General features: G+C 39.1%; 1 protein-coding gene across 5 annotated transcripts in view; it reads left to right on the top strand.

The window, feature by feature from the left end:
* MAP2K5 (mitogen-activated protein kinase kinase 5) overlaps positions 1-15,784 on the top strand; it is a 256,131-nt gene that overhangs the window by 22,042 nt on the left and 218,305 nt on the right. For all 5 annotated transcript variants that reach the window (XM_053670162.1, XM_037155695.2, XM_037155694.2 and 2 more), the window contains exon 3: positions 650-717. In XM_053670162.1, the coding sequence (XP_053526137.1) occupies positions 650-717 (68 nt within the window). The remainder of the gene's footprint in view (positions 1-649; positions 718-15,784) is intronic.

Raw genomic sequence — 15,784 nt, 5'->3', positions numbered from 1 at the left:
AGTGCAAATGAAACCGTTCAGAAAGAGAAAGAGCTACTAGATAGGGCAGAATATGGGGAGCATTGTGTTAGAATTGATTTGCAAGTTAACCTTATACAAGGCTCCCAGTTTTTCCTTTTGTAAAAAGGGAATAATAAGGCACACTATCCACATGATAGAATCACTGTGAAGTTTTTCAGGAAGTAATTTACGGCATGTGAAGCACAAATCATAATGCCTTGTGTATAATAGTGTTGAATAAATGTTAGTCATTTTTATCATGCTGTTGTGACATGTTGGTGTGCCTGGAAGAGAGGAAGGAGAAAAGTTCTACTGATAGTAGAACAGGCCTGGCCTGTCTCTGGTTTTTACAGTTCTCCCAACCAAACCTGTTTTAGTCATACTCCTAAATATATGTCATGAATGGCATGCACCATATTTTAATTTTCAGCTGTTCCTAAAATCTTAGTTATTTATTGAGATTCTGATTGTATTCTCAACAACAACAACAAAAACCAAAATGACAAACCTCAGTATTCCCCAAAATAGGATGTTGAGGATTTGGGTATCAGTTTGTAAAAACTAAGTATATCCTGTTTCCAGCTGATGTGGTTTTGGTACATTAGAAAATGCAAATCTTATTACTTGCATTCTGTTGCTTTTTAAACAGATGAAGATGAAGATGGTGATCGAATTACAGTGAGAAGTGATGAAGAAATGAAGGCAATGCTGTCATATGTAAGTATATTACAAATGAGGACTATCTTTAAAATGTTACTGTAATTGAAGACGCTGTTTCTTGGCAGAGCGAAGATATAAAAGTAAATCACAGTTGCCATAACATTTTTCTATGTAGTGTATAAGGTTTTCAAAGATTTCCTTATGTGAAAGTTAAGGGCATTCTTTCCAAAAGACACTTACTGATCATATCATGAACATTAAGAATAATGCATCTTAATGACTGTTGCATTAGGTATGGTGCAGACTAAATGGACTATCAATTTCCTGTATTTTTTATGCAGTACTTAAAGTAACGGCTCATTAAAAATGAACCCCTGGGCTCTAAAAAATTTTTCAAAATCTACTTTCCACTGGAGATCTCTTTCACCCTTCCAAACAGACTACAGTTATTATGTAGCTGCAGGCTTAATATGGATGCATGATTTAAAGATGTACTCTCTCTCAGTTATTCTACCACCCCCTGCACCCATCCCGAGCTGAACTGCTCTGGGGTTACTTACTGAATCAAAGTGATTTAAATACATCCTGAAATGACTTTTCTTTTGTGTTTTGGATTTCAGTGAAAATTTACATTAATGTTTCAGGACTGAGTAGATAAACGAGAAAAGACTACATTTCTAAAACTTTAATACTAACTTTGAAAATTCAACTATAATGTAGAGACATACAGCTTCCCTGAGCCCTGATTTACGCTTTCCTCATTTTGTTTTATTTCCTCTTATTTATCTTATTTTGTTTTATCTGAGTTCGCCATGCATTTACAAAACCCTCTCTACTGGCCTGGTGGAGACAGCAGTGGACTGGAAGTCAGGAGACCAGTGCTCTCTTCTGGCGTCCTGGCCTTAGGCAAATCACTTAACCTTTCTGTGCCTTAGTTGCCTCATCTGTCAATTGTGGATAATAATACTTGTCCTTTCTGTGGCACAGGGTCATTGTAATGATCAAATGGGGGAATAGCCTTGAAAGCCCTTTGCAAACACAAATGTTCTATACAAATGCAAAGTGGTCTTATGGTGGAAATGATAGATTCTGGGGCCTTGCTTTTCAATGAGGCTCTGATCTTAGCTAACAGTTAGGTTGTAGGTTTTTGATAGACTTCAACTTTAACCCAAGGTGTTGTTTCATTGTAATGAAACCTATAAAATATCTGTGGGTTTCCGCCAATAGTTTTAATTTAGGGTAGAAGGAAAGAGAACAAGAAGAATGGCATGATTAACAGAGCGTTGCATTTAGAGCCGCACAGAGTAGGAAAAGTCAATTTCCCATTGACTTCCCATTAACTTCTTTGAGAGTCCTTGTGCTTTGAGAATTTAGACCAGGGCTCATCAGCACCTTGAAAGGCAGAGTAGGATGGTCTACTGAGAGGTCTGGCACTGGTATTGATTGCTCACTCTCCTGAGAATGTGACATGCTTATTTTTAGAAAACACACACACGTAGATGGGTTCCAGTTTTTTCATATACGTCCATTGCAGAGTACATTACTGACATCGGTGTGCTTTCATTATGTCTGAGCTCCACTGAACCACACTGGTGTTTTAGAGTAATCTACTTTGGGGAAGATCTGGCAAATCGTGTCTTTTAAAGAATGTTGCTGCATGTGATTATAATGATAATAATAGTCATTTCTGTTTTTTTAGGTTCCTGGTCTGTATTCTAGATGCTTATGGTATTTAATTGCATTGGTTTTAATAATCACTCTGTGAGGTAGATACTATCATTCCTGGTTTTTAAATGAGGAAGCTATGGTTAATAGACATGCTGAAGGTCATGTACTAATGCATTTGAATGTGGAATTTAAGTTCAGTTTCTCCTCAATGCCAAAGCCCATGATCCTTTACTGTTTTACACTTTTTGTCTCCTATCCACCCCTTGCACATTAGTATTGGGATCTTTTTATGTTACCACCACTATTAAATGCTGAATGACTCATGTTTATATAACACCCTATATAGCTATCATATGTATTCCTTATGATGCGTGCTTATTTTCTCAAATGCAGTGTTTATTTTGGTGTTGTAGGAAAATATTAGAGTTATGTAATTATCTTTAAACTTAAAAGTTTCTAGCCCTGGCTGGCGTAGCTCAGTGGATTGAGCACGGGCCTGCGAACCAGAGTATCACGGTTTGATTCCCAGTCAGGGCACATGCCTGGGTTGTAGGCCAGTTCCCAGCAGGGGACACAGGAGAGGCAACCATACATTGATATTTCTCTCCCTCTCTCCTTCCCTTCCCCTCTAAAGATAAATAAATAAAATATTTTTTAAAAAATTTCTCACCTTTCTTGAGAATCTGAACAGAAATCATCTATCTAGCTCATTAATCCAGCTATTTGGATTTCACGAACTAATCAATTTTTCATTTTCAGGTTGGAGGATAGACATAGGCTTGGTAATGTTTCATTTTGCCAAATAAAAACATTAATATGTAAACTAATAAAATTATCTACTGTTAACCATTATTTTGTTAATAAAGAAAAAAGTGGGAGTTATTTAAAGATTAAAACATTGGGTGATACATAATCTCAAAAGTAAAGGTGACCATTAAAGTGAGTAAATTTAGTTTTAATGTAAGATCTCAATGCACTGACTGTTCTTTGTATTAACTTGCTGCGGAGGGTGAAACTGTCGTAAGGAATTGGTAGTGGTCCGTGGACTGTGCTCAGGCTGATTGGGCCCAGAGTTTCCCATTCATTCACCTAACAAATCTTTAGAGATGGAACCTGAGGCACCCGGAAAATTTTAACTGAAAGTAGATCTCCACTTTTCTCATTCTGAGTGCTTGAGCAAAGTATTTTTAAGTGAAAATATCCCTGAGGGATACGTTTTAAGTCATTTAAAACCTAAATGGATTTTTGTTCTCTTGTGCGTTGCAGTAGCCCTTACCCTCACAGGACCTTTGTTTATGCAGCGTCAGGCTCTGAATAACATGTAGAAAATAGAGAGTAAGGGAATCCCTTTCTCAAAGATCAGAAAAACATTGTTGGCTGTCATTTTGATGTGTCGTGGTTCTCATGGTTGAAATTCCTTTTTGTTCCAGTTCTGCCATCAAGAGAACCATTTGGACCTAATCTTACAATAGGTTTTGGTTGATAGTTCTCAGTTGCCAAACTGTTATTAAAAACCTGCATTGGTCTTTATTTTTAGGTTCAATTTGGCTCAGAAAAACTTTGATTCCAGGATTGGATGCTAATATAGGAAGATACTGACAGCTGACCATGTATTTGTTGTAAAACAAACAAACAAAAAACCTAACAAAACAGCTTAATTTTTCATGTAGTCAATATTTTACAGCCACCTTAGTATTTCTTTAACATTGGCAAAGCAAAACTCAAGACACTTTACCATAAATCCTTTAATTATTCTTTTCCATTGATTACAAAGGTTACATGAATGAACAACATGAACCTCTGCCTAAAGTTTATTTAAAAATTGCAATGTCTAAAGTATAACTTGCAGAATTACTTTTTTAAAAAATCCATTGGATACAAGCATTTTCTGGCCTTGGGCCAACAGTAGCATAAATTTGCTTTTTTTCTTTTTTTATTAGTAATTTAAACAGATTTTTTTGTATTAGACCTGAAAAGGTTGCCTTTTTAATTGAAAACTTATCAATTATTTAAATTGCTAGAAGCCTTAGGCTGTTAATTTTATGTATGCCGTAACAATGGTGTCCGGCGGTTTTTGATACGTGTGACGCATGAAGTATCGAGTTGTCAGGGCAGTAGGCTGCTGTGTGTCATTTAAATAGTAACCAACATGTTAAATCTGTTGTCACACTTTGGTACCATTTTACGTAATTATTTAGAAGTTGCATTTTCTTTGTTAGATATATTTTTAAGAGGTAATGAGAAGAAAACAAAGCCACAATAAATTGTCTTTAAGAAAATTTAACGTAATTTGGTCTCCAAGGAGATATTTAATGTATTGAGAGAATTCAGCAGCCAAGTGTTATTACCAGTGCAATAGCTCTCTCTGTTTTGTTATGAGTTTGTGTTAATCAACAATCTGTTTGTATAGTGTAGTTCCTTGTAACTTATATTGTTAGAATATTCCACTTTTGGGATCATGGCATTTGCTCTGACATTATTGTACCTGTTTTAATTCCTCCATAAAGTATTTTTTAATTAGAATTCAAAATGCTTTATTAGGAGAAAAATAAACCCAAACTGCATATTCTGAACACTGAATATGTGATTATTGCTAATTTTTTAAAGGACCCTGTTAAAAATTCCCTTAACGTAGTGTACATTTGTTTTGTTTTGTTTTCTCTGTCGTTTGTAGAAAGAGTAAAGATAGTATGCCGCTTTTCTCCTTCCGTCTCTTTGCATCTGTTGTTTGGTAGTGCTGGTTGCCTTTCCTTATAGCATCAAACAGCAATGCTGGGCCTTGTTTACTGGTTCATCTTAAGCTTTATCTATCACTGAGGTCCAGTTATATACCAGGGGGTTATTTTAATGTTAATCTCTGCTTCGGGGTGATCTTTCACTGAGAAACTCAGCAGTATGTCTTACTTTTGTAAATGGATGCATGTTTGTTTCTGCTCAGTCCTATATCTAGTAAAGGATTACACCCATTTCTCTCTCTCTTTTAAAAATATTTATTTATTTATCTTTAGAGGGGAAGGAGAGAAGGAGAGAGGGAGAGAAACATCAATGTATGGTTGCCTCTCATGTGTTGCCTGCTGGGAACTGGCCTGCAGGGAACTGGCTTGCAACCTTGAACCTCGATGCTCTGGTTTGCAGGCCTGCGCTCAATCCACTGAGCTACACCAGCCAGGGCCACCCATTTCTCTTGATACTGGGGTGCTTGTATGAGTGTAGCACAATAGTAACAAAAATTTTTCTTCATTTTACCTACTCTGTCTCTTTATATCATTTTTTTCCCCACATTACCAGAAACATATGGGATGAGTTTAACTGTGATGCCTCTAGTTATGGCTGAGCCCCTGTATTTTAGTAAAGTGTAACTATTCCCTTGACCACACTTGACCACAGTGCACCCTGTTGGATGTTGAGCACCATGAGGAAGAGTGCTTTTTGACCTCTATAGCACTTGGTAAATTGAGATATGATGAGCTTTGTCCTACCTAGCATGCATAACTTGGAGATTTCAGAGTTGGAAGGGAGGCCGAGAGGTCTTGTCCCACCGTTTCATTTTACAGAGAAGGAAACGGAGGCCCAGAGAGATCAGATTGAGTTGGAGGTCACTTTGGTGATAAATGGGAAGGTCTAGACATGGAGCCAGGTCTTTGGCTCCCAGCCTCTTCACTCCTGGTGGTTTCAGGTGGCTTTTGTTTTGGCATCTATTGAAATAATATAATTAATATCACTGGATGTAAAAAGTACTCTGTGAGCTTCTAAAGTTTTAAGATTTTTCTCTTTACCCTTTAGGCCCAGTTTTACCCCGAAATTTTTTGCCCAGTTAAGAGTTGAACATTTAACAGCTAGCTGCAGGGCCTTTGCTATTAGAAAGTTTCTGTTGAAGAGCAAAGAGATTGAAAAAGCTCATTTTGCACTCGGTGCTTTTAAATATTCCCCATATTAAGTAGGTCTACTTTGAACTTATGTTGTAAGTGGAAAACCAGCTCAGTCCAAATCAGCTCAGTCTTCAGTGAGCACCTGCTCCCCTGATTCAATGCCAGTCCATCCAAACAAACTGATAAGAAAGGTGTTCTCCTAGCAGGGTGGAGGAATGGTGAAAAGAGGGAGAAATTGTCTTAGAAATTATTTCATTTTTTTTCTCAAAAATAACATGCTCTAAGCTGTAAGTAAAGTTTTTGTTTGTTGTTTTCTCATTCTAGTCAGTGAATAAAGCATTTTTTATGAAGCTGATTATTTTAACTCCCTCCTCTATTTTGTCTGGGACTTTTGGATGACCTGGAACTAGTGATTAAAAATGTAGCAGCCCCTTATTTAGCCCCTGTTGTGAAATATCTTGTGGCACCTATATAGGCAAGAAGCAGAAGCACACTCAAATTTACATCAGAACAATGGGTTTGTCACGTGGCGTATGGTAGCAAAGGAAAAATGAGCCCAAGGAGGCCTCAGCCACAGTAGTGCCTCTGTTTTGTCATCATTGTGGCTGTGTTCCCAGTTCAGCTCAGGGTGACCTGTAGGTTGATTCTGCTAGGGTCCCATGTCACCCGAGCCAGCATGAAGGAGCAGAACCATGTTGTACATCACTTGCCCCTTGGGGACTATGGCTGGGGGCTCGTCTTCAATGGAGATGGTGGGCCTCTGGCAGCAGGATCACTGTGGGGCATCACTAAGGTGTGAGGCCATAGCTGGCAGCTCCTGATGAGCCTCTGTGCTCTCGGGGCCAGTTTTATTGGAAACAAGAGGGGTCATTTCTTCATATATCTGAAAGGCGAGTACCAACTTGCTACAATAAAGGTAGAGGAATTCAGTAAATTATTATCAACCTAGAAAATAGATCCAAAAGAGCATACACCAATATATAATTAACATACAACATTAAATTAGTTTCAGGTGTACAACATAGTGATTTGACATTTACATACCTTACGATGTGATTACCATGACAAGTGTAGTAACAAAGTTATTATGATATGGACTGTATTTCCTGTGCTGTACATCCTGTGACTTATATATTTTATAACTGGAAGTTTGTACCTCTTAAACCCCTTCACCCTGTCTTTAATTCCAACAACCCCCTCCCTCTGACAGCCATTTTAGTTTGTTCTCTATTAGTCTGTTTCTATTATGTTTTGTTTGTCTTTTTTTTACAGCATGTATAAGTGAAACCATATAGTATTTTTGATTTTTTCTGTCTGACTTATTTCCTTTAGCATAATATCCTCTAGGTCCATTTATGCAGTTGCAAGTGGCAAGACTTTATTCTTTTTTATGGCCTAGTAACTTTCCATTGAATTTATTGGGTTGGCCAAAAAGTTCGTTTGATTTTTTTCTGTAAGATGGTTCTGGTAGCACTCAGTTGTCTTTAACTTCATTTAAAACGATTTTGTTAAATTGTATTGTGATAACTGTTAATCAGCATGCATTTAAAAATACTTAATCAAAATTGAAGATGGAAGAAAATACACATTTTTGGCATATTATGCTTTATTATTTCAAGAAAGGTAAGAATGTAACTGAAATGCAAAAAAAGATTTGTGCAGTGTATGGAGAAGGTGCTGTGACTGACCAAGCATGCCAAAAGTGGTTTGCAAAGTTTTGTACTGAAGATTTCTTACTGGAGGATGCTCCATGGTCCAGTAGGCCGGCCAAAGTTGATGTGATCAAATCAAGGCATTAATTGAGAACAATCAACATTTTACCATGTGGGAGACAGCTAAATACTCAAACTGTCCAAATCAATAATGTTAATGGTGAAATGAAAAATGTGTCTTTCTTTTATGGAAAAAATATGGACTTTTTGGCCAACCCAGTATATCATCACATTCTTTATCATTTTGTCTCTTCATGGTCACCTAGGCTTCTTCCATATCTTGGCTATTGTAAATAATACTGTAATGAACATAGGGGTCTATATACCTTTCAAATTAAGAGGTTTTTTTCCTTCAGATAAATACCCAGAAGTGGAATTGCTGGGTTGTAAGATAGTTATGTTTTAAATTTTTTGAAGACACTCCACACTGTTTTTCATAGTGGCTGCACCAAGTTACAATCCCACCCACACTGCGCAAGGGTTCCCTTTTCTTCACATCCTCATCAAAACTTGTTTTTCATTCGTTCATTCCTCCATTCATATATACATGCAGTCCTCCCTCACCCAGGGACATTTTTTCATTGCTTGCAGAGAGAGAGGAACAGGGAGAGAGAGAGAAAGAGAGAGGAGAAACATTGATGTGGGAGAGAAACGTTGATTGGTTGCCTTCTCATTTGTGCCCTGACCGGGGATAGAGCTCGTGACCTTTTGGTCTGCAGGAGGATGCTCCAGACAGCTGAGCTGCACGGGCCAAAACTGATTTATTTATTTATTTGTTTATTTAACAGCAGGTTAGCAGTAGGCAGGATCTTTATCAAAGCACTATTGGAACTGGCTAACTAAGCAGTCTATTTGTGAGGCAGTGTCCCATTTGGCTGGCTGTCTGCATGGCCTGATGGTCCTGTTTTATTTAAGTGGCAGGTTCCCTGAAGCTACCATTTAAACTTCTACTTTAGAAGTTTAGTAGAATTGCTGCAGCCTAGCAATAGGTGAGAGGTTAGCGTAGTCACTGCCTCAAGCTAACTGTGGTGATGACTCTGAAAGCTTCAGCCAAGAGGATCCTACAAATTTTGGACCCATTGCTGAATACAAATTTAAACTCCTCTGCAAAAGCGCATTACCTCAAACTTGTCCAAGTTGAATTTCATCTGCTGTTGGCTGTCCAAACCTCTGTTAAGACCATCTGGAGCTCTCCAACATCCTTCATGGTTTTACTATCCAAAACAAATAGTGTTGTCATTAAACTTGGCCAAATTACTGTCTTTTTCATTTTCAAATCATTAATAAATACATCTGTCCAATAACAATAGCCTATACACAGGCCCCAGAGTTGTTTATCAGCCTTTCACTGAGCACTTTTCCTTGTGCTTTATCGTCATCTGGTTAATCCAGGACCACCTGCGGCTCTTCGGTTAAGGAAGAGCATGCGCACACTGTAGTTACCTCGGCAGGGGCAGTGAGGTGAGTGAGGGGAGGGGGAACCTGAAGCCAGGTAAGCAGGTAAGTCTTGTAACTATTAATTTTGGTGTTCAAAACAGATTGGCTTCGTGTGCTATTTTTGACCACTGGGGCAGTTTTGTGCTTCCTAAAAGGTCAGCATCACAGAGGAAAAGCCTCTCAATGTGAAGTACAAGAAGTAACTGAGAGGAGGTGTAACAGATGATACATCTGAGCAGTGTTGTAATTGAGTTTGTAGTTATTTGACAGAGTTAAGATTGTTGGGTTCTTTACTGGGAAAACTAATAAATTAACTATGGACTGCAAATAGCTGGTTAGTTTATTGATTATTGCTGTAATTACTGACCGAGCTACATATAATAGGGTATGCTTGCAGTATTGACAAAACAGAAATTTGAAACTTTTATCATTGTTAGGAAAAAACCAGCATGCTGTTTCGTATATGTTGAAACACTGCACTAATTATGTTGTCTGTTAGAAGGCATGCTAGGAGGGATTTAGGAAACTGTTGTGTCATAAATGTATAGAATAATAAATAAACCTTTTTTTGATAGGCAAGGCTCACCACTGAGGAATTTAGAAGGCACGGCCAATGAGAGTAGTTATCACGTCTGTTACTAGTTCCCACCTGCCTCCTTCCCTTAAACATCCGGGGACCACCTATTATGGGTAAGACGCAGCGGTAGGCATTGTTCGGCAGTATCTATTTAGGTCTGGAGGACACAGACCTTTTTGAAAACAGGGAAAATTATTTATTCTTTTCCCAGAAAATTTACACAGTGTGACATTCCAGATAATTTTAGGAACTTACGGATTTCCTAAGGCTCATTTAGGCCACATGTTAATACCGCTGCATTGAGAAAAAATACACGAGACATGGTCTCTGCCCTTGGTGAACTTTCAGAAAAGAAACAATGTTCCTTATAATAGCCCTTTTACTTATTTTATTATATATATAGTACTGTAATAATTGAGGGAAAGGGAAGGGATACCGACTCAGCCTTTGTAAATTAATGACTTAGATTCTTGTATTTCTTTCTGTACTTGGTCTAAAAATTTTGGTAATCTTGTTTAGTGGTTTCTCTGTCACCCTGTTGTTATAAACACTTTCTCCTCTGTACTGTTACTTGGACGTGGGAGAGTAACACACTGTACCTACTTCCAGATGTGTTTCAGGTGCTTTATAAGAAGGTTTCTCTATACCAGCTCCTTTGATTTTGATCTTCCCAACACCTTGATGAGGTGAGCAAGGAGGTATTTTTCCCATTTTTACAGCTGAGGTTACTGAGGCACAAACAAACCGCATGCCTTTGTCAAGGTCACATGGCCAGTAAATGTCCCTGAGATCATTCACTCCTTGATTTGCCATCTTATTTGTACAGCCCATTTTTCACACAGTAAATATTTGTGGGATGGCAGCTGTCTGGCGAAGCGCTGTGCCAGGCGGTGGAGGTACAATGAACACATACATAGTTTATTTCTTGAAGGAACTCAGGGTCAATTCGGGGAGATGAACACAAAAGGCAGCAGTGCTCATTGTGGGAGGAAGAGGAAAGCTCGTAATTACCAGGCTGAGGGGTAAATACCATAAAAAGTTTAAGTGTTAGATGCTCAGTGAGCACAAAGAAGGAGCATCTGATCTAGCTTTGGGGACGGAGAAGCCTTCCTAAAGAGGGTGATGCCTGGGTGGAGTAAGCTAGGATAAGGGGACCGGGAAGGGTGTTTTGGGCAGAGAAAAGAGTATAATTAAAGGCTCGTGTGAAGGATGCCTGGTGCATTCGGGACAAGCTATTGTTATTCAGTGTGGTACAGGCAGTGAGTGAGGGGGGAAGGAAAGATATGAGATGAGGTTCGGCAGGAAGGTGGGCTAGATCATGAAGGGCCCTAGCTTGAGGGGTTTGAGAAGATGCAGAGTGAATAGGACTGGTGATTGAGGGTGGGGAAGAAGGAAAGAGAGATGCTCTGGATAACTTCCAGATACTTGGCTCAGAAAACTAGGTCATCGTGATGTCATTTACTGAGATGGTGAACCAGGGTGGCCCGAGACAGGTCTAGGGCATGAAGGAGGGGTGGGAAAGGTAGGGACCTGTTGAATTCGAGGAGCCTTTGGACAACCAATTGGGTGTTTTGAATCTTAGGAGAGAAATCTGGGCTGAAAATAAAGATTTGTGATTCATCAGCTCCTAATTAGTCTCAATGACTCCTCTGGTAATTGAAACCTTTGAAGTGGCTGCAGTTAACTTGAGAGTCTAAAATAAGAAGAGAAGGTTGATGAACAACTATGGGGAACTCTAGCATTTAAAAGAGGGGCAGGGAAAGAACCACTTACAGGCAACTGAGTAGGGTGGTTAGGGAGGTGGGAAAACCAGAGAGAGTCACTGAAAAAGGGGGAGAGGTCCCTTGTCAGTGCAGGAACCTTTGCATTGCACCATGCTGCTGCCCGGTGCATCCCAGCCTCTGAAGGGTAGGTCAGGGGACGTGGCCCAGGCCACACAAGGTGTGAATGAGGAAGCCAAGTCTTGACCAGCTCAGCAGTCCACCCAGTAGCTCGCTTTATTTAGTTGAATGTTTTGAGGTACGAGAAATATGAGATAATTTGCCTTTTGGCTCTTAGAGGCATTTCATGTTCATAACATTTCATGTTCTGAGTGCATGGACTAGAATGAAAGAAGTATTTTTCTTTAAAGATTTTATTTTTAGAGAGAGGGGAGGAAAGGGAGGGAAAAAGAGAGAGAAACATCAAATGTGTGATTGCCTCTCACGTGGCCCTCACTGGGGACCTAGCCCATGACCCAGGCATGTGCCCTGCCTGGGAATCAAACTGGCAACCCTTTGGTTTGAAACCTGCAGTCAATCCACTGAGCCACACCAGGCAGGGCAAGAAGTATTTTTCTTGATTCACTGATGAAACCTTTATTTTGTCTGTGAAATATAGGAGTGATGATCCTCTCAGAATAGAGTAGGGTTGTGACAAATTAAGTGAATAAGCATCATACGTAGTGCTGAGCCTGTACACAGTAGGTAGTCAATGAGTGGTAGTCACTTCTCTGTGTGTGTTGCTTTCTCTCTGTCTCTCTCTCTCGCCTAATAGAAAACTAGTGCCTTGTAAATCAAACTGCTGTTTTGGAACTGGAGTTTTTCATATGGCAGATTTCCATGAAGAAAAAAATGTTGTAATTATTGATTGAATGGTGCTGTTAGAATTAGAATTGGGTTCATAACAAATAGGAACACCGTTTGATAAACTTGCAAACAAAACAAAGCCAAAAATTGTATTTGCTATCCCCTAGTTGATTCTGGCCCTCCGTTTCAAATTAATTAGATTTTTGGATAACTGTGCTAAACTTTGTCACATCCTTATTAAAATTGTTTAAGGATTTTGAAGAGCATCTCAGAGGGGCTCTGAAACTAATCTGAATCTGGTTCTGGAGATTCTATTAGCAATCACAAAACTGATTAATCTTTTACTCAGTTAGCTTATTGATTATTGCTGCAATTACTACATGTAATGGATTCTGCAAGGGACACCAGCAGAAAACACGTTTTATAACTGCTGCTGATACATTCAATTTGAGCACAACACTGTATACTTTTTATACATAACTATTTCTGTATTTTTAAATGCCAGAGCACTTCTCAAACAGTATTGTGCTTAATATTGTTACAGTATTAAGTGGATCACTTTTAATTTCTTAACTAGTAATAATACATTATGGTTTACAGTGTGCCTTCACTAATTCTATTGCTATTGTTTAATTTCGAACTTCACACTAATCGTATGTCATAGAATAGATCTCTTTACTCTCATTTGGAGGAACCTAAGGTTCACTGAGGTTAAATGATTTTTTGAAGGCCATTACAAGTTAGTAAGTGGCAGAGTCAAGTTGGACCCCATTTCAAGCAATACATATTTATCCTGTACCTGCTGTATGCAGGGATTTGTATGAGGGGTAAGGAAAGCCAAGACAGGATTATAGGGAGTAAGGTCAGGAAGTTTTTTAGGTAACTTCAATTTACGACTTCAGTAATGTTATAATGGTTCACTTTGTTACTTTTCTTTCTGAACCATGTTAAGCATCTCAGCATACAGGATTTAGGCTTTTGTTTGTTTGGCTAGTTGTTTTTTCAGTTTGTTTATATCTAGTAGAAGTCTTTGTCATCATTGTTTATATTTTACCACTATTTGGGACAAAATGGGAAAGAATCCCTTTAAAGGGAGAACACATAAAAACATCGAGAGGGTCGAAATCTGCAGCTTACTAAGTGCTGTCTTAGGTTTTCTCATGTGAGTCCCACATTAGTCCTGTGGACAGGCACCACCTTTACTTCACAGACGAGGAGACCGAGGAGCAGCGCTTCCTCGTGTGGGGGGCTGCGCCGGAACAGGGCCGGTGCTGAGACGCCTGGGGTGGAGCCCTCTGACTCCTTCAAGTTCCTTCTCACTGTGCTGGTGGTCCCTCGGCACTTCTCTGTTCCAGGAGGTACTGTTTGTGGCCCTGCATTTTATCCTGTCCCTTAGGGGGCGCCATGTAAGCAGTAGCCTGAGCTCCCAGGTCTGGTGCCCTTTTTGGTGGCCCCGTGGTCCTTCCCAGGCCTGTTCCTCAGAGGTCATTTGCCTGGAGTAGGCCCGAGCCATGGGTTTAATCACTGCCCTTTATAGTTTGTCCTTGGGGGTGAAGTCCTTTACCGTGCGGAACACAGATTCTCTGTTAATACAAACGCAGATCAAACCCAGTATTTCAGGAGAAAGTGTTCCCTGGGTTTGGAAGAATTATAGAAAACAATACAAATCCTAACTACTTGGTTTAGAGAAACTGGCAAGTGGCATACTTAATATCGTTACGGTGACTGAGTTAATTATATAGTACAAAGATGTTTATAGATTACTAAAAAATTTTTACAGAGATGATAAAAATATATATAGTTCACCGGTTGATTTGGCACAGGTCTGAAATGGAAGGGAAACCATTCTTTTAAAATATGTGTATTTTAATCCTTACTCAAGGAAATTTGTTTTTCATTGCTTTCAGGAAGAGAGGGAGGGAAAGAAAGAGAAACATTGGTTGGTTGCCTCCCGAATGTGCCCAAACTGGGGAACAAGCCCATTACCTGGGTATGTGCCCTGACCGAGAATCAGACCTGCCACCTTTCTGTTACGGGATGATGCTCCAACCAACTGAGCCACACCAGCCAGGACAAAAGGAAACCATTTTTTAAAATTTATTTTGTGAGGTAAATAAATAAAGTTGGAAAACAGGTCAATTTCATGCATGCAAGGTTTTATAGTAGGAAAAAAATGCATTGCCCTGTCTGACCCTTTGCGTTGGAGGTGGTTTGTGTTCAGCCTTGACCACAAGTATCGGTTGCAGACAACTCGATAATTAATTTTTTTAGATAAAGCATAAGGATATTTTATTTGTTTTGATTTTAGGGCTGTGGTGAAGTAGTAGCTGAAATTACTAACCTATTGTACATAGCAGTTAATTAAAGAAAAGCATTAACTATAGGCGAACACCACCACTGTTGTTGTCTTGTATCAGTGTAAAAAGGCAGTAATTTTTTTGACAGCCACTGATTGGAAAGTTGCTCGCAGCCTTCCAGAAGCAAGGGAGTACATGCTGTGGATCAATAACCGGCAAATTTTCCATTAAAAAGAATACCTGAGCAATGTTCCAAATAGCCACTGGCATCTTAATTTTCCATGGAAACCCCAAACACTGGTGTGCCGGGAACAAGTCATTTTCGGACAATTTTTCCAGACTACTTGTTAACAGTTATTGCTGTCCCAAAAGGTTGACAGCCTGCATGATTGATATTTCATTTACTTGTCATCACTGTTTGAGTAATGGCGAGCGCTGTACTTCTGTGGTTTTAAGGAATAGAGTCTCCTGAAAGACATGCACCTTAGAATGTATTCCAGAGAATGTCCCGTGTGTTTATTCTGCATGTTTGTAAGTTTTTACGTACATAGAAGGAGAGGATCAGACCCCTTCACAGGCCAGAAGCCCTTGGAGAGCAGGGCGCACTCATGTCAGTCTGTGTCTGTTGAAAATTCATCTTCACTTTGTTTTCAGGGCCAAGAGCCTTAGCCATGGGAACTTAGGATTTCCAAGATGATGTAGCAATGATTCTCTTTATTATTAAGGGGAAAAAACTTGATCTTGTAATAATGTAAAGTACATAAGAGCAATAAGATATATGACAGTATCTTCTAAAAAGAAACTTAAGAGTGTCAGTAAATAACGGTCAAGGAAAATTTTCCTGAAAATGTACTAGTAGATATAACATCTACTGCTATATCTACTACTACGTCTGTGGGTTTTTAACATAAAAACAGCAAAGATTAAAGGGGAATCCTGCTCTGCAACAGCCCCTGAAACATGAAACCAGTGGTTTTTGTTGTTGATATTTTGCAAC

This window comes from Artibeus jamaicensis, unplaced genomic scaffold (assembly GCF_021234435.1).
Source record: "Artibeus jamaicensis isolate MK-2021 breed Jamaican fruit bat unplaced genomic scaffold, CSHL_Jam_final contig_548, whole genome shotgun sequence".
Taxonomy (NCBI): Eukaryota; Metazoa; Chordata; class Mammalia; order Chiroptera; family Phyllostomidae; genus Artibeus; species Artibeus jamaicensis.
Note: the sequence above shows the minus strand (reverse complement) of the source record. Positions and strands in the feature narration are given on the sequence as shown.